Source organism: Humulus lupulus, chromosome 6 (assembly GCF_963169125.1).
Source record: "Humulus lupulus chromosome 6, drHumLupu1.1, whole genome shotgun sequence".
Classification (NCBI taxonomy): Eukaryota; Viridiplantae; Streptophyta; class Magnoliopsida; order Rosales; family Cannabaceae; genus Humulus; species Humulus lupulus.
This window is the reverse complement of record NC_084798.1, coordinates 187,285,869-187,309,735: the sequence shown is the minus strand read 5'-3', so window position 1 is coordinate 187,309,735 and position 23,867 is coordinate 187,285,869. Positions and strand designations below refer to the sequence as shown.

Sequence of the window (23,867 nt, the reverse complement as noted above, 5' to 3'; positions counted from 1 at the left end):
TAAACAAAAAGGAATGAGCCTAATGCCCAGCAAGGAAAATCTACCACATAGTTCATATACATAAATTTCACAAGAAACATAAAAACTTAACATAACACTTATATCATGCACATACTATAATGGCCATTATTACTTGGGGTCCCATAGACTAAACAAGTCATATGCCCATGAGATTAGTGGGGTCCTACTAGCTAAGTAGGTCATATGCCCATAATCTATTTGGGGTCTTGTTAGTCATATGGGTCATATGCCCAAGCCTACAAACATACATATCATAACACTTATCATAACATAAGAAACATAAGATAACATGTAAAACATATAACATATGAATTTCTATCCTATTTTCCTTACCAAAGTTACCGGGATAAGAGGACAGCGTTGGGACTTTGGAACACTCCTATTAACCATTATGAAAGGGTGAGTTTAATGAAGAAAAGGAAATGAAAGGAATGGAAGGACTAAACCATTGAGAAACATACTTACCAAAAACTTGTGTGCAAGTTCTTAGATTTCCTAACCAAAATAAAGATTAAGGTTAGAGGCTGAGTAGAAGACTATGAGAACTTAAAATAAAATAATACCAAAGAACTAAGGTGTAGAAATACCTTGAAGACTTGTAGACCAATCTAAACCTCGAACCGAAATACTATAGAACCTTACTTCCCAAGTGTTTGATAAGCTTATGATGATCAAGCTTATGATTTCCCACCCAAGTGTTTACACTCTCACACTCACCTAGCAACTTGCAGCCTCTAAACTTAGAGAAAAAGATGAATAATGGCTGGGTACTAGGTCCTATTTATAGAGTTTAGGAATGAAAGGATCTTAATTTCACTTGAATAAAAATAATGGCTTTTTAGGTGAAAATATTTTGAATAATCGTTCAGCAGAGGCTGAAGACTCGTTCAAAAAGGTGCTGGACTTATCAAGAGGTTAAATGGCTGAATGGAAAAAGAATTCAAAAACTTTCAAAATAAGCTGAGAGGGGCGATATATCGCCTAGGCCAGCATGCCCGAGGCAGTCGTGCATCGTTTCGTGTTTTCCGTATCTACGTGCTGCGATATATCGGCACACGCTGATTATTTAAACACGAAATTACACATTTTTAGCTAAGTTTGAATGGAGTAAACAGCCTTGACTAAGCCCTTAAACGTATTCAAAGCTGTTGACTGACCTTAGAGCATTCAAACTTTTGCCTTATTAAATTTAATCCTCAAAATACTTAATCCTTAATCACCCATTCATAACATGTGCTTAAAATCCTATTGGTCCTTATCTAAACCTTATAGTATAATAAATATTATCCTTAATATCAGTCATATTAATCAAACCTTAGGTTAAAATTAATATTCTTAAACTATAGGTTAAACTTAGAAAATCTACAAGTACTACTATGAGTGTCCAAATAAATCCCGGTCTGAACCAAAAATCCACAGTCATAAAGATAATACTATAATACTACTATCTATCTTAGTTAAGTAAAGTTCTTGGACTCTACATTACTATTGTCAACAAAACAAACAATATAAGCATCAATCACAACCACCAATATACGGATACAAATGAGCTAGTTTTCAACAACATGAAAGTTATCTATATTATGTCTATTTTTATAATATAATGAAAACAACCATATTGAGTATTAATTAGAGCCCAAGAAAACAATGACCAAATTGGACGACTTGTCCCTTTCATATGCATTGACATTAGACATAGTTCTCTATAGTTATAGTTATAGATGGTGTGGACTTTCTAAACAAACAATCTATTGTATTGGGTTTGGTATTTCTTTTTGGAACTATAATAAAAAAATTTGGGCTAGCTAGTAGTATTCAGGAAAACAGGATCACCTAGCCCATTTATACAATGTTAGTCCAATTCAATGTAATTAATACAATATGTTTAAGCTATAGCTACCTATAACTAGATTGATATTTACACATATTCAGTCCTATTTAAAATAGTATATTTGTTTTTTATCAAGAAAAATAAGTCTTACTATTTTTACAAGTTTTGAGTTTCTCATAATAATATGTATATTTGTTGTTCTTTGTGATGTTATTTTTCTTTAATTACTTCCCATCCTTTTGTAATAGTCTATCCATTTTCTTGATGCAACTATTTTTCCTCAAGAAATATGGAGTCAGGTTTACCCAAGAAAAAATATGATATATTTCTAATTAAGATGTATAGTACATGTGTGTGTTTTTTTTAGGGAAGTTTATGTATATATGTACCATACATCAACTCTGAGCAAGCAATTTGCGTCCATTAAAAAAAATAGAAAGAAAAAAGTAGTAATGAGTGAATCAATAAAATTATACAATAAATAATAATCATAAGATTTATGTTATTCATTTTGTGGTTTTCTCTTTCATAAATCTTTTATAAATGGTCAATATGCATAAACTTATTTGTGTTATTCATTTTGTGGTTTTCTCTTTCATAAATCTTTTATAAATGGTCAATATGCATAAACTTATAAATTTTTTACTAAATTTAATAACCAATAAAATTAATAATTAATAAAATAGGTATAATAAAACAAATAATTAAATCAAATAAAAGTAATTACTAAATTATATATAAAATTGAAATTAAATTGATTATTAATTACTCACTTAATTTATTAATTAATCAACTTTAATCTAATAAGTTATTGATGATTTATTTGTAAAACATGATAATTGATTGAAAAAATAATAATTCAAATAATAATTTCTTACACTGTGCAGTGTAAGAATTAATAATTCAAATAATAATTTCTTACACTGTGCAATGTCCTATAAAATGTCGATCGACAAGACTTGGATTAATAATTCAAATAAATTTTCTAATGAGTATGTTGTTGGAGCGTTTGCATTTGTTGAGAGAGCTCAACAATTTGTGGATACAAGGGGACTAGGGAAGTGTCCTTGTAACAAGTGTCTTAATATCAAATTGCAAACGATTGGTGTGCTAGAAAGTCATCTTTTTTATAATGGTTTTCTACGAAGTTATACAAATTGGTACTGGCATGGAGAGGAGGAAATAATATCGACCAATAGAGTGGTCCACCAACGTCACGAGGACGAGATGATGGATGTTCTTAATGATATAGCACAACCTAACAATTGTGAAGATGATGAGAATGAGGTTGATGATGAGATACCACCAGCATCAGAATGCAGAGGTACTAGCCAATACTATAATGACTTATTTGCCGAGATGGAGTCTCCGTTATTCCCAGGGTGTGAAAAATACACATCTTTGAATTTCGTAGCTAAGTTGATGCATTTCAAAGTGTTGGGGAAAATTCCTAACAAATTTTTTGATGGAATCTTGGAGTTGTTATAAGATGCATTCCCATCTCCAAATAAGATACCAAAGTCACATTATGCGGCGAAGAGGTTGATGAGGAAATTGGGTTTGGGTTACGAGTCAATCCATGTTTGTAAGCATGATTGTGCATTGTTTTGGAAGGAAAATGCAGGAAAACACAAGTGTCCAATTTGTGGGGAGGATCGTTGGGTGGATAAAAATACCAAGGGGAAGAAAGTGCCCCAAAAAGTTATGTGTTATTTTCCATTGACCCCTCAGTTGATGCAAAAATACGCGTCAAGGCACATTTCTCAACATATGAGATGGCATCATGAAGGGCGTGTTAAAGAAGATGGTATCATGCGTCATCCTGCAGATGGGAAAGCATGGAAGGATTTTGACCGTAGCAATCCAGCATTTGCAATGGAACCTAGGAATGTGCGCCTTGGATTGGCTGCTGATGGATTCAATCCTTTTGGAAATATGAGTTTGTCTTATAGCATGTGGCTTGTTGTGTTAACGACTTACAACTTGCAACCGTGGTTATGCATGAAAGAGACTAACTTTATGTTGACTTTATTAATTCCTGGTCCACATTCACCTGGAAAAGATTTTGATGTTTTTTTAAGGCCATTGGTTGATGAGTTGAAGGAATTATGGGTGAACGGTGTTCGGACTCGGGATGTTGTTGATGGTAGTTTTTTTAAGCTTCGAGCAGCTTTATTGTGGAGTATAAATGATTTTCCAGCGAGGAGTAGTCTTTCTGGATGGAGTGGTCAAGGTTACACTGCTTGTCCTACTTGCAATGTATCAACACCATCCGTTCGTTTGCAAAATAAAGTTTCATTTTACGGTCACAGACATTTTTTACCAATGGGACACCAAATTAGAAAAAAGAAGAAGTTATATGGTTCAGTTGAGAAAAGACCACCTCCAGAGGAATTTAGCACTGAAACTATTTTCACACAAATGAATTTTATGCCTGAATCTCTTCCTGGTAAGCATGTTAGCTACGGTGGACAAAAAAGGAAACGCACAAAAGAGCAAGTTGGTTGGCATAAAAAAAAGCATTTTCTTTGAGCTCCCATATTGGGCCAATATGAAGTTGTGACACAACCTAGACGTCATGCATGTTGAGAAAAATGTATGCGACAGCTTAGTTGGCACAATAGTCGGGTTGGCAAATAAGACCAAAGATAGAATTAGCGCTAGAGTAGATTTGGAGAAGATGAAGATAAGGCCAGAATTGCATCTGAGAATGGTAAATGGTCGAATGGAAAAGCCGGCAGCAAAATACACATTTATTCCTGAAAAATCGGCATAAGTTTTGTCGATTTTTGAAATCAGTCAAATTTCTAGATGGGTTTGCATCTAATCTAAGGAAGAATGTGTTGAAAATGACAATAAGATCACTAGGTTGAAATCCCACGATTGTCATGTCATATTGCAACGTCTTTTGCCAATTGGTGTTCATTCATTCCTAGAAAAACCTATTGCCAAGACCATTATTGACTTGTACACTTTCTTCAAGATTATTTGTGCTAGAACTCTAATTGTTTCTAATTTGGAGAAAGTGAAAACATCAATTGTTGAAATTCTTTGCGGACTAGAAATCATTTTTCCACCAGCGTTTTTTGATGTTATGGTTCACCTAATGATACATTTGCCTCAAGAAGCAATAGATGGAGGTCCAGTACACATGAGGTGGATGTATCCCTTTGAGAGATACATGAAAAAATTGAAACATTATGTGCATAATAAAGCTCGTCCTGAGGGGTCCATAGCTGAGGGTTATGTCGTCGATGAAGCATTGACATTCTGTTCTATGTACTTCAAAGGGGTGGAAACAAGGTTTAATCGTCCAGATAGAAATGTTGATGCAATTCCATCACCAAAGAAGTTGTCTGTGTTTCAATCTCAAGGTCGTCCGATCAGTAATAAGACATTAACAACTTTGGACGATGAACTTAAAAAAACTGCTAAGTGGTACATTCTCAACAATTGCATTGAGATTCTCCCATATATTCAGTAAGTACTTTGATCACACTCACAATATATTTATCTACTCTTCCATTTATCTTTCAAATTTTTTAAGTCTTTCATATTTTATCTGTGTAGAGAGCACAAGCAGATCCATTTATCTAGTGGTGCTGAAAACCTAGATCAATTACAGAAAAAGGAGTTCCCCATGTGGTTTTACAATAAGCTTTACAATCTTCGACAAGCGGGATCTGCAGAAGCTTCTGAAGAGTTATTCTCCTTACCAAGCGGCTCCTCTAATCTTGTTTCTTCATACACTGGGTGTATTGTCAATGGAGTTCGATTTTTGTGTTATGATAGAGATAAAAATTTGAAAACTCAAAACAGTGGTGTCTTAGTACCCGGAGTAGACAACAAAAATTTCTACGGGCAATTAGAAGAGGTTACAGTGATGTCATACCTTGCTAGTTGTTCTATTGTATTATTTAAGTGTAAATGGTTTGATACAGATCCTACCAAGAGTAGGATGAAGCATGAAAATAATATAACCAGTATATTTACTAAGTTCGAGTGGTACAAAGATGACAAGTTTATCTTGGCAACTCAGGCAAAACAAATTTTCTATCTTGATGATTTGAAAAATGACCGGGATTGGAAAATTGTTGAAGAAGTTCATCATAGAAATGTGTGGGACATCCCAGCAGCTGATGAGCAATTGGATCCCATTGAAATAGATGTTATGCATGACACAATATCATCTGATTTCCAATTGTTTGTCGATCTTGGTCCGTTGCCAGAAATCAATTTTTTCCGTAGAGATCAACCGCCATATATTGTCAATGTAGATACTCCTGTTGATCAAGAGGAAGATGAAGAGGAAGAGGAAATGGTCGATGAAGAGGAAGAGGAGATGGTCGATGAAGAGGAAGAGGAAGAGGAAGAGGAAGAGATGGACTTAGAAGAAGAAAATGTAGAAGAAAATGAGAATGATAGTGATAATGAATATTATAGTGATGATTAAGTTGTAATTTTTGCATTCAAAGATTGTTTGCACTTATTATTTATGGATAACCATATTATTTATGTTTATCTTTATTTGTCAACATTTTATTATATGCACACATATATATCATTATATTTAAATTTATTAGATATGTCTTCTGCGGTAATGCGACATCACGGAGGTGATGGTGGGGCAGATCCTCCTCGAGATCCAATACATATAGAGGCTGACTGTGAGAGAGGTAATTCATGCACTATCTACTGTTTTTATTCATAAATTGACCTTATAACTATAGATGTATAATTTAATATTATGCAATTGTAAAATAATAGTGCCTGCAATAAAAAGGCATGGCATCAACAAAGGGATATCAACCCGAGAGGCTAAGGCTGCCTTAGGTAGACCATTACCCCTTGAGTGGGATGTTCGAGGAAAGACGTACAAGGAAATTGGTGAATATTCCCACCATTTGTCTCGGGAGATCGACCTTCTCATTCAACAATATGTCGATCCCGACTACGATCGATGGGATAAAGTACCAAAGGAAGTTAGGGATCGAATATTTCCTCGTCTACAGGTAATTTATTTCTTATCTTTTCTATTTTGTTGAATTTAATGTTAAATTTGACTAATTAACTTAATTTATTTTAAATTAGGATGATTTATTCGATATTGGTCTCACTCGCTATGGGGCAGAACACCGAAGTGGCATTCTTCTCGGCATTCAACGATCTTGCGCTGATCGTTACTCAGAATGGAAGAATGATCTATCTGCTCACATAAAGAAGCATGGTCGGAGACATGCTCCTAATGGTTTGGTAGAAGAAAAATGGAAGAAGGCGCTTGATTATTTTGATCGACCTGAAGTGAAGGTAAAATTTCTTTTTAATTTAGTTTTGTTAATATAAAATATATATAATTAACACAATGTCATTTTGTAGAGGCGCTCTGAGATTAACGCTGCGAATCGAGCAAAACAAAAACAAAATAGCTTCCAAGGATCGTAGTCTACGCCAGCTCTTCGTTATAAGAAGGTATTTTTTCTTATTAAATTTTTAAAAAAATTCATATATTTTTATTAAATTTCTAAATAATTTTTGTATATTAGCGCAATATGCAAACTGGCCATCTCTCAGGCGTTCCAGAAACTTGGATGGATACTAAATATAAAGAAGGGAGAGGTTGGGTCAGTCAAGTAGCGCGTGATAACTATGTAAGTACTTGTATATATTTTATATTTTTCTTACTTTGTAAATTTGTAATAGTTGTATTAAAAATTCAATAATACAGGAAAAGTTGCTGGAGGTACGTCAAACTCAACAGACACAATCTTCTACGACCACCGCCAGTGCGAGTACTACCACAACTGAGGTGGACGACATTGCCTTTGTTGAGATAGTCTTTGGACGCCGTCGGGGCCATCAGACAAGACTTGGTCGTAGGATTCGCTCGAGCGTGGAACGTGAAGTGACTGACACACTTCAACCACCGTCATCGCCCCCTACTGCACAAGAGATGCGGGATGTGGTCCAACGTCTTAAAATCGTTGAGGAGTACATGGCTAGGCTTGGTGGAGCCTCAGGTTCTGGATCTTCTCAGCCAGGTGATGGTCAGGATCCGACACCTCCTACTCAATAGGATGCTGGAGAACATTATTTATGACTTTATACTTTATGTAATTTGACTTTAGGAAAATATTATATGACATTCTACTTTATTTAGACTTACTTTATTTTATTGGAACATTATATTTATAAAATTTTATGATTATTAAATTTAATTAGATTTATTTATGTTTCAATAAAAAAAATCATATGAAATATATAATAATTATAGAAAAAAAGCAAATGAAAAAAAAATAAAAAGTGAAAGCTCTAGCGACAACAACTGAGCGCTCTAGCGACGACTTTTGGAAGAAGTTGTCGCTAGAGCAAACGCAAATACGGAAAAAAGAAACCATCCAGCGACGAAATTTAACGGGCTCTAGGGACAACATTTGTCGTCGCTAGAGGCTCTAGCGACGATGATTACGGAATCGTCGCTAATAAAAAACAATTAGCGACCGGGTTTTTGCAACTACAAATAGTGACGACCATGTCCTCACTAGAGGCTCCAGCGACAACAAATCCCCTTCCAGGGACGAAAAAAATCGTCGCTAATACCCCTTTTTCCTGTAGTGATAGGATGCCCCCACGCCATACACACCAGGACGACAAAACTCCCCACATCACCACGCGTGCCACAGAGAGAACCTATTTGCTACCTGGAAGGGAAAGTAAGGGGGTGAGCTAAAAGCCCAGTAAGGAAGTACAAACAACAAGCAAGTAAGAATACAACAAATTACAAACACTATCATTCATCTTTATACATCATAGCATCATCATAAAATTGGCATCAATATCATAAACATATCCACGTCAACATAATGTCATCTATCATATCATGAACATCATAACAAAATCATAAACATCACCAAACATCATAACATAATCATAAACAATTCCTTGTGAAGATGGTCCGCTAACTTGTCCATGCCACCCTTTGAGGTAAAGAGGAGTCTCTGGTCCTTGAATAACCTCGGCGCGTCCGCCCTTGGAGTTACGTATTTATATCCTTACTAACTCAGGTTACGTCTTCATATCCTTAGTAACTCATTTGTTGAGTAGCGTTCAACACGCTAACAACCATTACATATTACTCGGTTACATCTTCACATCCTTAGTAACCTCTTTATTCGATGTGTCGCGTTCATCACGCTAACATCCATTCATATCATACAACATTCATACAAGCCAACATATCATCACATTATAGCATTTTATAACTCATAACATTTTCATTCATACAAACAGTCTTACCATTCATAGCATAAACAATCATAAATTCTATCTAACTTCCTTACCCCAGGTCCAAGCTAAGTAAAACCACAACTTCTCAACGAGCCTATACCATAATCAAAATGACATTCCTTAGCTTCACATAATTACTATTTTACCCGTTCATATAACTCATGTGTGCATGGGCCATGCACACATGGTGAGAGTTACACACAACATACAAATATGCTTAGTTACACATAAGGTCATAAAAAGAATAATGTTCATTCTACCTATATTGCATGCTTGATCCTTCTATAAAAACTACATGGTTGCATAATAGACATAATTTTGGACGTAAAAGTAAATTTGCATGTAACATGCATACGTGAGAACGTTGCGTAATTGAGGCGTTTAAAACAATAATTATATGCATCTTACTTCTATCGTTTTAAAATAATAGATTTGTAACATGCTTTGTTTACTATTCATTATCTTCTTAAAAATTACTAGGTTGATTAAATCTCTCAAGACATTATTTTTATTTCATAAAAATAATTTTATTTAGCCATTTAAAATAAATGTGATAAATCCATTTATTATTTTCAAATTACAAATAACTATCAAAGGCTTGAAATTTATTTAAAATACCCATGATTATCATGTTTCCTTAGAAAATATCAATTTAATTTTAATTAATTGTGTTAGATAATTGATGTGAGAAAATATATATATTTAAGTGTAGGAAAAATATATTTTTTCTTGAATTATTTTAAGACTTAATTCTATGTAACACAAATTCATATGTGGCAATTAAGTGATTATCTTAAACTTATTAAACTAAACTTTCAGCCACCATTTAATTTCTTTAAAAATCACAAATAAATTAAGTTCAATATTTTTCTTAATAAAAAAAATATCATAACTATTAAAATAAATACTCATACTATATTAAAAATACCATTTTTAATATTACCATAGTTTAGGATATTAATTTATTTCAAAATACCAATCAAAATCCTTTTATTGAAACACACTTTACATTTTTAAACAAAAATTACAGCAATCAAATTTATCATTAAAGTCACAATCTTTATTTTTTAAAACTCATATTTTCTCAAAAATATATAAAAAAAAATGTATGTATTTATTTACACAAAAGATCATTTCAAGGCATAATTAAATTTCCCATTAAATTTCTTAAAACATCAAAACACTTGCAAAATTTATTTAAGCACTCAAAACACTATTCTCATCATAAACAACATCATTTTTGCACAAAAATCAGCAAGCACATTAAATCATAAAATTCATTCTTTTCATTGTATTCACAAAATTCATGCTTATTTATGTACAATATTCCAACACAAACCCTAGCATGCTTCTAACCTCTTTAACCATTTTAATCACACCATGAGCATACAATAATTCATCAACCACCTTGAAACATACTCACAAGTCATAAACAAATAATCATCTTTGATCTTGTCAAAATATACTCTTGTCATATTACTACCATGCAAGTATTCTAAAAGAAACAAAACCAATATGTATCCTTTTAAAATCTTACAACAACCTATCATGTTTCTAAGATTTTCATTGACATAAAACATAATAAAAATAACCATCATGCTTTTGAATATCACATTTAGGCCGAAATCCCCATAGCCAAAATAATCAAATCCTTTCATGTTATTTTTAAAAGAGATATTCATCATCATTTTTATAGATCACAATTTAAAACCTTTGTATATTTTCACATAGAGTCTTTAAGCCAAATCATACCCATCATCAAGTCATAGAAGATCTTTAAACAACATATCATCAACACCACATTACAATAAGATTAATCATCTAATATATCAAAGGAGGAGAACAAAACAATGAATCACCATTCTCAAACAATATTCTCCAAACCACAAGAAACCAAAGATAAAAACAATAACCATAAGAAGAAAAAAAAAAGGTTCCCATTACCTCTCTTGCTAGAATTCAAGGACAATAGTGACAATAACCCAAACTATGGTCACCACTGGTTCAAGCCTAGGGTTTCGAAACCCACATGAAGAAAAGAAAAGAAAATGATCTTAGATTCAAGAAGAGGTAGAAATTAATATCACTATGAACCCAAATACTTACCCTAGGGATTTCGAACACTAGCCTCCAATCCTCTTGCAACAAAATCCAAATCTATCATCACCATCATTTTTCCTTGCTTAGAATCAAGATGTAGAGGAGACAAAATATAATGCTATGAACCTTAACCCATACCTTAGGATCCCTAGCCTTGGCCTCTTCTTTCTTCTCCTTCTCTTCTCCTTCACATTCTTCTTCTCCACCTCTCTCTCTAGAACTCACGAGCTCTCCCTCTCCCTTCTCTCTAAGCACACGGCAGCCACCAAACCAAATGAGCCTTCAACCTCTTTCTTATTTTCTATTTAAATGCCTCAATCTTCAAAACCTAGCTAAGGAAAATGTAATTATCATTTTCCTTTATTTTCCCTAAATCAAAATATAATTCAATTAAAAATCATACTCAGAAAATCAATCCATTTTATCATTGACAGTACACTAATTCCTCTCTTGTCTTCCTTGGCTGTCCATGGCTAATAAAGGAAATAATGCTATTCTCGTAACTCTAGGGTGCTGAGACTTGGGACTGGGTTTTGACCTGTTTCTGTTACGTTTTAGGAAAAATGATATTAACAGAAAATGTAGATAATTTTATTAGCTTTCTAACGGTACCAATTGTGTCTAAATTAGATATCCACAACCCATGTTATACCCGTTTTACTGAGGCTGAGTCTAAGGTTACGGGAATTCAAAAAAATGACAACTCTATCCTTTCTCACCATTTGTTTCCCAATATTTTTCTTGTGTGAACACAAGCCTCTTTATTTCCCTTTCTTTTTATTTTCCTTTTTAAATCCCTTAATTAAATAAGTATTTTTAACCCAATAAAAGGAAATTATTGTGTAGAAAACTATCACATGCACACCATGCAACCATGCACATGCATACACTCAATCACTAGGGTGCATCACTACCTACCATGCACCTTAGTGCATTCAACCAAATCTCACATAATCACATTTTAAAAAAATAATTACATATCATTTAACAATTAATTTCACAAAAATGCTACCAACAATTCTAACAATTAAATAAAATAACAAACAATTAAATAAAACAAACACACAATTAAATAAAATAAACAAACATTCAAATAAAATAAATCACTACACTTAACACTTAAATAAAATAAAACACAAAAATTTTAATAACTAAAAAAAAAAATTGGTGCACTACAAGATTTTTCAAATATCTAGTTCCAAAGATAAAAATCCCATAAAATGTGATATGATATTTTATGGGGTGATCAAACAAATTTGGGAACTAGATTATGTGACTATTCGAATTCTTGTCTTATTGTGTGATTGGATGAAAAGTGATAATGGGGTCAAAACAGATGACTCAGGATTCACACTAGTGGACTTAAACCGAATAGGACATAAATCTGACCGCTTTATAGTGGCGTCACAAGCCAAGCAAGTATTTTATGTGAGTGATCCAGTAGATGCTGGATGGTCAGTTGTCCTAACAAGTCAACCAAAAGATTATCTGATCAAAGAGTCTGGGAGCGATGACATTATACTTGAACAAGAAACATTTACCATTGCTTCACCGCCTATTGATGTCACCATTGATAATGATGATGACTATATACGCGAGAATAGTGAAGGGTTGTGGGTAGATAATTAAAGGTATATATATTAATTTTGTGATTTTGTTTTTATGTATTTTGTGAAGTTTATACCAGATAAATATTTGGGTTTACTTAATTGCCGATTTATTGATTATAGAACCATCATATGGTGAAGAGGGCGATCCATTTGTTGATGATCATGGTAATGGTCTGGAGGGGATTAATCCTACCGCACCAACAAATACACAAGATAAGAAGTATAGGGGTAAAACGAGTTGTAGTGATGTATTCAAAGCAAGAAGTGAGGGTCGCAATTATGAGGTCGAGTACAATCGTTTAGGTCGAGCGATGGGAGAAGGGGGGATCAAGATGAACAGCACCATCGGTATTCTATCACGCACAACCCTTCCTTTAGATATCGACAATTGGAAACAAATGTCGAAGGATAAAAATGAGACTTTATGGGGTTAAATACAGGTAAGTTATGGTATTAACTATTAAATTTATCATAACAAATTAATATATTGAAAAAATTATAATATTTTTGGGTTCGTTTGTGCAGACTACGTTCTAATTTCCAAATTCTGCTAAAACAGACGTCCTCAAAGAAGCGGGAAAAACATGGAGGAATTGGAAAACAAGACTAACAAAAGATCTTATTTATGTATATAAGAATGTAGCTCCTGAGCTTCTTTCCAATCCGCCATTAGACTACATCGAATATTACGACCCTGAAGATTGGAAAAAAATTGTTGCAAAAAGACTAACCCCATATTGGGAAGAGATGAGAAAACAAAAACAAGATTCTCGGGCTCAGAACAAGTATCCACATCACTCAGGGCGTGGCGGTTATGCACTGGTAGAGCAACAAATGGAAGAGGAATTGGGTCATGAGTTGACCGAATATGACAGAGCTGAGATGTGGGCACGAGCACGGATGAACAAGAAAGGAGAAGTTATTGCATGAAGAAGCTCGAGAGGTGGTGAAGAAGATTGTAAGTGTTATTCGATTTTTTTAAATAATTTTAATGATTAATGTGTGTGTTAAATTCTAATTGATTTATTTATTTACTATGTATATAGGCAGAATACAGGAAAAAAGTAGCAGAAGGCGAGTTGGTGGAGGAAGGTTCAAACGATATACTGACAATGACATTAGGAACTCTAGAGCATGGGGGACGTGTTAGGGGGGTCGGTGCACATGTCGCTCCCCATCGATTTTTTCATGTCCCACTGCCAAGAAGAAAAAGTCACAAACAAAAAGACGTGGAAGATGCTCATTATAAAAACCTTGAAGAGAAATGGCGTCAATATAAAGAAAGGGCACGTCAACACGAGGAAAAGTTAAACAAGTTGATGGCGTATATTGCATCTCAACAAAGTGGTGTGTTTGGATCATCAAATGCATCTGGTTCGGGTGTAGGAGGATCCTCAAACACGCCACACACACCATATGCCCCTTCACCATCGACACAGGCACAATATGCTCCGCCACCACCGACGTGGACATCATATGCCCACCGACCACCCTCACAACCACCATATGCTCCTCCACCACCGACACAGGCACCATGTGCTCCCCCACCACCGCAGTCAGATTTTCCTGATGAGGTAATAATTTCTTATTAATTCATTATTGCATATATTTGATACAGTAAAAATAAACTAGTTTATCAAAAAGTCTAACTGATTAATTGGAATGTAACAGATTAATTGTAAGTTGTGTCTTGGTTCGACAAAATATAGTTGTAGAGGGGAAACTTTTAAGTACTTGTTGCACAGAAATACATAGCGTTCAACTGCCTCCTGGAAATTATCGTGTGAGAGTTGAGGTATCCATTCAAGACAAGACTAGTTTACCATATCTGCTTACAATGGAAGGTTATACATGTAACGACCCAGATTTCAAGACTCGATAATGCGGAAATATAAATATTTTCATTTAACAAAATGTCTCAAAAACCCGTATAAAAAAAACTTTTTAAAGAGTCGTATGGCCATACTTAACATTTAGTTACAAACATATTTTATAAAGAGTAGAGTGAGCCTAGTTTAGGAAAATTACACTACATTTCCAAAAATAAAACGGTTTCCCAAAAGGCGTTCGACATGTACATTTGCAAGGTAGACTCCAGCGCTCACTTCTCTGCCTTGCCCTTGCTCTTACCTACAACATGAAGGAACTAGGTAAGTGAAAATGCTTAGTAAGTTCAACCTTCAAACAAAAGCATGTAGAGGATTAGGGTTCCGGATCCATCCGGACCCTACACAATCAATTTGAAGAACGCAAAGCATCCTGGCAAACTTATGCTCATGCCTGATAACCAATGATAAATTATTTCCTATAAACAGATAAAATCATGCACTCAGAAAATCCCAGAACAATCAGATATATTATATCGCAACTAATTCTTATCAACAATTATATCCCTGCACTCAGAAAATTCCAGATCAAGCAGATATATTATTTCACAACTATATCTTATCAACAAATATATCCCTGCACTCAGAAAATCACAGAGCAAGCAGATATATCATATCACAATATAATTCGAGACCAACGCTCGACAATTTCCAACAATTCAGGCGTAATGCACCCTCCAACATAATTGCTAATCTGTAAGAGAGAACCGACTCTCAATACTAAGATCTAGCCAATAAATATCTCCATCAAGGGTAACTATCGCGTTACCTAGGGCATCACTACTTATCCAAGAGTGAAATCGACTTTACACGGTTTTACAGAGACTTCTATGCTAATCAGTGGTGCTGGTGAGTAGTTGCCCCTAGGGTGTTCAGCCTCACTCAATCTGGAAACCCCTAGTATCTATAGGCACTCTCACTGAATGGCCAATATTCACGGCTGTTATCCGGGAATAACTTATCAGAGCACTTACTCGGGTTCTAACCGTTCACTGATTAAGTAAGCATAAGTTCCCCTAAGTCCCATTTGTTTTGGCGCCCCTAGGTTTAACCAGTTAATCCTCACCTCTTGGCCACTCGTCGCGGTAATGAGCCGGACATAATAAAATCAAGCAGTGTGACGGGGAGCAGCCGTCTAGGATATGAAGGATATCTACCGTTCATATTTTCTAAATCAGCACTCACTAGACTAACGTCTTTAAGCAACTTTCTACGACAGTCTATATATGTGCATGTATCCCTATACTAACATACAAGACAACAATCGTTTCATGTTGCAGCCATACAATATAAGTTGACTTACTTGGAGTCCTTAGCGCTCAGTAGGTTTTCACCCTCCAACGTTCAGTCCAGTTACGCTTAGCAAATACTGTAGTTATCCATACAGTATACTCAGATTAATTATGGCACATAATTCATCATTATTATTTTGGGCATTTTGGTTATTTTCAAAATCATTTGTAAGGATTTATGATCCTTATTTGGTTTTAAACCCATTAAGAAAATTCATGCAAAAATATTTGAGACTACACGTCTCGGGGAGACCTATCCTAAGGTCTCGATACCTAGGCTCGGGTATCACAATGGTATTTTCCCACAATCTGCTAAAAATCTTATTCTTTCAAGGTATCGTTATTAACCCGCACTTTCGACAAGTCGGTTAAAATATGTAAGATTTTAGCCAAAATTATATCCAGAAAATACTAATAAATTCCTTAATTATTTTTAAAGAAAATAAACTCTTAATTTTCCCTTTCATTTTTCTTAAGGTTTTAATCTCTAAAAATCGTTTTAAGAAAATTGCCTAATTTGTATTAATTAGGAAAACCGTTAAAAATTTCCCATCTTGACTAGTTAATTTTCCAAAATCAATTAATCAATTTTACTTACTAGAAAAATAATTTATTTAATTATTCTCTCAAAATATAGGGTTTTAAACCCTTTTTTAATTTATTAACTATTAATAATTAAATCTTTTATTTTTAAAAAGAATAAAAATTCTTTAATAAAAATAATTCACACTAAACTCAAAGTGGTAATTTTAGTGAAAATATGTTTTCAAGACTTACCAATTTATATCTTAAAATAAGCAAAATTTTACTTTTTACCTTAAGTTCCAAAATCTCATTTTTACACTAAGTGTGAAAAGCCTATTTTTCACATTTTTAACTACATACTTCGTTAGTTCATAACTTGAAATTTACTTACCCAATTGTTACCAAAATTTTCCAATTCCATTTTTGGTATGCCATTTAGGTATTTGTAAAATCTTAGGTCAAAATGAGCATTTTTTATTGGTGAAATCATTTTCCAACAATGAGGTAAAAATGACCTTATTTTCAAGTCCTTATTTTTTTCCAAACTTTGACAGTTAATAACTTTCAAACCGTTAAATATTTTCTTGCCAAATTTTACAGTGGAATACTAGGTTATACCAAAAATATGTCCACAAAAGTTTAGAAAAAACTGGGTTCATTTGCCCTATACAGTGGCTGTCCAAACTTGGTTCCAAAAATAAGAATACAAAAAAACAGTTTTTTACCTAAACTTTGAAATAGCATAACTTACTCATTTCTAAACATTTTTTAGTGTTTCAAAACCTCAATTTTATGTACTCAATCTCAAAAACATCACTGTACAATTTAATTTTACAAAATCAATATACAGTGGCTGCTTGATCCCTTGGAAGTCACAACTCAAAACATGTTTTGTTTTAGGGTTTCCTACAAAACCCTTGGGGGTTTTGGTTCCTATTTTCAAAAATCAATACACAAGCATCATAAAAATTATAAAACAACTACCATAACCTTATTACATCACCAATAAGAAACTGTAAGCATTAAATATACAAAATAATGCTTAAAACTAAAAACCCTACAACAAAATCATAAAAAGTAAACTTCTTACCTCTTTGGTGTTCTTGCTTAAGGTGTGGATCTTCCTACTAGCTTTGGTTCCTTCAAAACCTTTCAAAAACCCTAATCAACTTCCCCCAACAACATAGTTAATTAGCTATTTGAAACTCTATGATTAAAACTTGACAAAAGTCTAGATTAATGAAACTTTACCTTAGGGAAAACCCTTCCTAGACCAAGACTTAGCTTCCAAGTTTCCTTGGTGTTCTTGAGGTTGAATATTGAGAGAAAACTTTGAGAGTGTTTTCAAAAAAGATGATAGTGAATGAGAGAGGGATAGTGGTCGGTTCTTAGGGTTAGAATTGCTCACAAAACACTTGAGTGCTTTTCTACCCACTTGCCCACTTGACGTCTTAATTAAATGGGATTTAAACTTAATAAAATTGAGTTCACACAACTCTACAAAACCACATGGCCGGCCACCCTTTTTATTCTATCTATGTTTTATATATATATATATATATATTTTATAAATGTGAATAATTAATTCACGAGAAGAAAAGTCCAAATTGACTTTTGATACCTTTTTCACTTTTATTAAGTTTTAAATCACAAAACTTAATATTAAATAATTAAATTAAATGTCTCACACATTTAATTTAATTAATCACACTATAAAATTTAACCTAAGGTCCATTCATAGAATAAAATTCCCCATTTCGGTAAAATTAGGCATTTAACACAAAATGCCGTAAAATTTCTATTTTTCCTTAGGTTTATTATTTTTTACCAAACTTTAATTTTTATGAATGTATTTTATGCCCAAAATATATTTTCCATAGATTTTCATTTTATTTTCTGAGATTTTTACCCGATCAAGGTTTTTGTGTCGGTCCAGGACCGAAAGTCTTGTCTTGACTTTTAAATCACAAAATTCATAATTTGGCTAACAATAACTCATGGAATAATTTCCAAATAAATATAATATTATTTAAAATGATATTCTTAACTTGGGGACAAAAATCCCTACCCGAGTCATTTTAAGGTACCCGAAAATACAGGACGTTACAATACATTGGTTGGACAAGCAGTCGGGTATGATGTTGGATGGCCACAACATTGAGTTCTTACTAATCAACAAACGAAAGAGCCACTTGCTCCCTCTACTCAATAACCAAGACAATCAAAGAAAAGAGTAGAGGCGTTGACACAGGAGCCTACAGAAGTGCCTATGACAAGAATGTTGAAGTGTTTGGTGAAGTTTATTGATAAATGGAAAGCTGACTGCATGGTAGAAATTCCAATTGTTGAAAGGGTATTTGGATTTCAAACTATCTCTCTGTTAGGGAAAGATGATATCGTCAAATTTTGCAACTATGAGATGATTGGACAGACTGAGCTAGCATTATATATGAGGTACAATGGTGTTTCTAATCTTTTAGTTTATTTAGTTTAACTTGAAATTTAATAGTTTATTAACTTTTTTAATTATATGTAGCTTCCTTGATGATTTAGTGCAAACGAATGGATTGAACCACATGTACACTTTCATGCATCTTGCTTTAGCGTCCACTAATCTAGGAACCAATGAAATACGTGCTAAAAATCTCTTCGATCGTTTTCTACAGATGGAGCAAGAGACACAATTTCTAATTTGTCCTTGGAACAACAAGTAAAGTCAACTTAATTTTATATTCATATATTTTGTTTAATGATAAATATGTTACACAAGTTTTTTTTATTGTAGCTTTCATTGGATGTTAGTATTAATTCAGCCGCACAGTCATTTGGTGGCTTTTTTGGATCCTGTAAACTCTCATTTTCGTCTGGAAATCAAGGAGATAATTATCATGTAATTTTTTCATATTACTTAATTAATTTATGATTTTATTTCAAACTCATATATGGGTAAATATTAATATTGTGTGCAGGGCATTGGATCAATATGATACACACCGAAGACTAAAAGAGTCAATCAATCTAAAAGTTTGTGTTCCTAAGGTAAGTAAATTATATTACTTCTCGTATTCAAGTTTTTGACATATTTCTATTATAATAACTTTCTAAATATAATACTTAAATTTGGATAACTATGTTGTAATAGTGTCGAAACCAGACTGGGCCAACCAAGTGTGGCTTTTACATTATGAAATTTGCTAGAGAGTTGATTTCACAGCCTAGACCGAAGACCTACTTGAAAAATGAGGTATTGTTTTACTTTTTAATTTTCATTTAACCTATCGTTCATGATTTTATTTGGATGATTTCTAACTTATTATTTTAAATATTTTCTAATTAGTTTATGAATACGAGTCCATATTTGGCTGACGAAATCAACAAGATACAGGATGAGTGGACTGAATCAATTATGGCGTATATCAGATAACAAATGAGCAAGTTGGTGAGGAAATTTTCGTTTAAGTAGGTTTAATACTTAGAAATTTAGAACACAAGAGTACATATATACATTGATTAACTTTGAAATCTGAATTACTTTTATAGTTTTGATCACAAATGTTAACTCTAGATAAATGTTTAAAAAAAATTATATTGTTGTTTTTCTGTTCATACTTCTGTTTTTCTGTTTCTGCTGATGTTTTTCTGTTTCTGCTGCTGTTTTTTTTTTATCAAAATAGGCCAGGAAAATTGGCATAAACATTTGCAATTTCTCTGGTTAATACTTTATGTGACAGTTCCAAACTGACGCAAAAAAAAAAACTCTTTTTTAACATTTGTGGCAGTGTCCCACTGACGCAAACCAGAGTGGCATTTGCGTCAGTGGGGCACTGCCAGAAATCTAGCATTTGTGGCAGTGCCCCACTGACGCAAATGTCACTCTGGTTTGCGTCATGGGCAATTGCGTCACATATTAAATTGACACAAAAACACAATTGTGGTAGTTATAAACTGACGCAAATTGCCTTTTTTGTTGTAGTGTGAGGTAATTAGAAGGGTAAAAAATAATCTTAACCAACTCTAATTAATGAACCAATAAATGGAGGACAGAACTACATTTATTGATTATATCTATGGACTACAAGAGAAAACTCTATAAATATAATTCTATAAATACTTAGAGTGCAATTCCATATTTATAGTGGGGTAATCATGGAATTAATAAATAAGATTATTAGATTAAAGAGTTTAATTAATACTCTGGTTTATTTGAGCTTCGTATTATAGGTCCATGGCCCCTAGATCACATTTGTCCTACATTGTCAAGGGCAATGATGTCAAAAAAAAAAAAGATTTGTAGAGAGAATGACTAAATTGCGAAGGAATTAATTTTCCAATGCAATGAAATAATTATGTGATAGTTATGGGTAATTGATTAATTATGGATTAATTAATTATTTAACTACATAGTTTTTATTTTGAAAAACTATATGTTAAAATAAATATTAATCATGTTTGGATTAATATAAAGATAGATTAATAATTATCTTATTTATAATAAAATATTTATTTATTTATTAAAACTGTTATTTTAAGATACAGTTAATTTTGAATTAACCGATATTTATTTTGAGATATATTTATTGTCTTAAATATTAATTAAACAAACAAATGAGAAAATTAGGAAAAACCCTAATGTGGCTCACGCCACTCACTATATTGCACTGTGATTAAGCAACACAGGGATTGGTGCGAAAATTATAGCAATTAAAATACGCAAGTATACGTAGTCGCACAAGTAATATAATGGTAAATGAGTATCGTCTCCACAGGGATTTTAAACTAAATAATTGCAAAATCAACTAAAGAACAATTCAAAAAGACAATAACCAATTCAAGGGAATAATGGGTAATTGAATCTGGAATTAAAAGTATATATGCAGAATTAATTAAACTAAAATAATGGAACCAAGAGAAATCAAGTCTGTGAGGAAATTCTATGTGAACACATGATCTGGGTGGTTAATCCCCCTATAATTTCTTTCCAGTTGCTATAGCATAAGTTCAGCAATGGCTCAGCAATTACATCCAGAGTTAACAGATTTAAAAAAAAACGCCCAGTAAGTCTTTTCCAAAACCCACTTTATAATGCATACAACCCTCTCAACACACTCCTGTATTAAACCAGATTGCAAACAGTCTATTAAGCATCAAATATTGTGTTATACAAGGCAGCAAAATATCCCTATTTCACCACTAAAATTTACCTACAAATAGGCAAGTTTCTTGCATCAATTAAATGGGTTCAGCTAGCTTAAGTTTTTCCAAACTTAGATCTAGCTCAGTAATTGTCAATTATGGCCAGTAAATAACAATCAATAGCAGTAGTCACACTTAATTGAACAAGGATACAATTACTTTAACCATGCATCAAAACATTAATTCATATTGTAGGGTTCATAACCACCCAAACCTCTAAGGATTAGTTCATGTCTGAAATGAAAAGTACAAAACCAGTAGCAAATAGATTATCCATAGAGTTGTTCACAGTTGAAATGGAGAGAAAATTTAATACAAAATTAAAAGGAAGAAGGAAAGAGTAGAATGAATTGATGAGCTCAAGTCCTCCTAGGCGTCTGCCGTGGTCCTCTTCCCTTTTTGGTATTTTCTCTCTGTTTTCTTCAGCTTTCCTCTGTACTTCTTTTCTTTCTTCAAATGGTGATAAAATTTCTTTCAGAATAATGGTTCCCCTCTATGTTGCGGCTGCCCCCTCTGTTTTAGGGTACTTTCCTTTACCCTAATAGGAAAGTCAATTCCCACATTGTCCTCCAAGTGCCACATCACCCAGCTGACTTAAGTTATTAAAATTCTAGCCACATAGGCGCTGATTTCACTCGTTAAGTCCAGCTGTCTTCTAGCCACGTTACCTGCCTGATCCCTTGCATTGCTGTGTGGTGATGCTACAGCATTGAAGTAGCAACACGCCCCTTTCAGAATTCGTTTTTCCCCTTGCTTCCAGCAGTCCCCTTTCACATATTTTGTAAGCTTCCTTTCCTGATTAACACAACACAGTAATTTACATAAAAAACACTGAGAAATATTACAATACAAACCTAACTCTTACCCAGACTCACTACCTAGAATAACACACTAAAACTGACAAAATTACATGAAATAAGGACTCATTACTCTTTTTAATTTTGAAAAGCAAGTTCAAAGATTATAAAAATAACTCTAAATCCTAGAGTTATCAACACCCGAAACTTGACCTATTGCTCGTCCTCGAGTAATGATAAAACAGAAATAAATAAAAACACACACAAAACCAAACATACACACAAACGCCATAAAACATGAGAGAGAGATCTAAATAATTCAATATGGCTTAGTGAACAAGTTGCTCTCAAAAAAGTGGAATGGAATGAAATGATGTAGTGTTTATGCCTTGACTTTATATGCTGTTTTTCTCAATTTCAGTACTCAGGATATCATTAATACCTCCTTAAAGTCACCTAGCCAATAGTGTATACATATGCTTCCCACCTTGACCTTGAATTCCTCTAACAACTGCCCCTTGATCCTCAAAATTAACTATTGCTCCCATAAGTTGGATTAGTGCACTCCTCTCCACTAATGTAGTCTAATCTTATCCCCTCGATCAAAAGGACTTTATTAAGCTTGTAATGTAAGGCTTGGGTTAGGGTACGGTAAAGGATGTCATTTAACTAGCTCATAACCTAACCACCTCACTTGTCAAGAACCAAACCTCCTTATCATGATTCATATCTCTCAAACTCACTTCCCCAACATTTCTTTTATACTCACAAAGACATATTGCTCTAATGTACTTCTCTTGCTATTATTTCTGAACTTTTCTACTATATATATATTTTTATAATATTTTTTTTTCTGTTTTTATTATTATTATTATTTTATTTTATTTTTTATTTTTTATTTTTTTACTTTATATGCAAGGAAATACTAAAGACAAGTAAAATAAACTGTATAACGAAAAGCAAGAGAATTGGTTTGATTGTATATATTTGTTTGTCTTGTGAGCTAATTCCCCCACCTCAAACTTACATCCCAACATTGTCCCCAATGTGGTTGATATTGAAATTTCGGATTAGCTCACCACAAAGCTACACTCACCTCACTCACCCCAAACTTAGTGTGAGGAATTAATTCTTGACAAGTGAAAGCAACTAGGTTGGGAGGTGTGTGGAAAGTTCATGTTTAGGAGGGGAGATGTAGCATGCAAGATCGGGATAAACAAGAAAAATAGGCTTATAGGCTCAAAGACGGGGTCACTAAGGGAACTTGTGATATAAGGGAGGCGAGAAAGGCTCAATCGTCCAAAAATGGCCTAGATCATGTCTAAAGG

The 23,867-nt window shown here is 33.5% G+C and overlaps 1 protein-coding gene across 1 annotated transcript; it reads left to right on the top strand.

Annotated features, from left to right (window-relative positions):
* Window positions 1–2,794: 2,794 nt before the first annotated feature.
* Window positions 2,795–4,384, top strand: LOC133785754 (uncharacterized). The gene is made up of 2 exons (XM_062224970.1): window positions 2,795–3,176; window positions 3,342–4,384. Exons 1-2 carry the CDS (start codon window positions 2,795–2,797, stop codon window positions 4,382–4,384), a joined length of 1,425 nt encoding a protein of 474 aa, XP_062080954.1.
* Window positions 4,385–23,867: the final 19,483 nt, after the last annotated feature.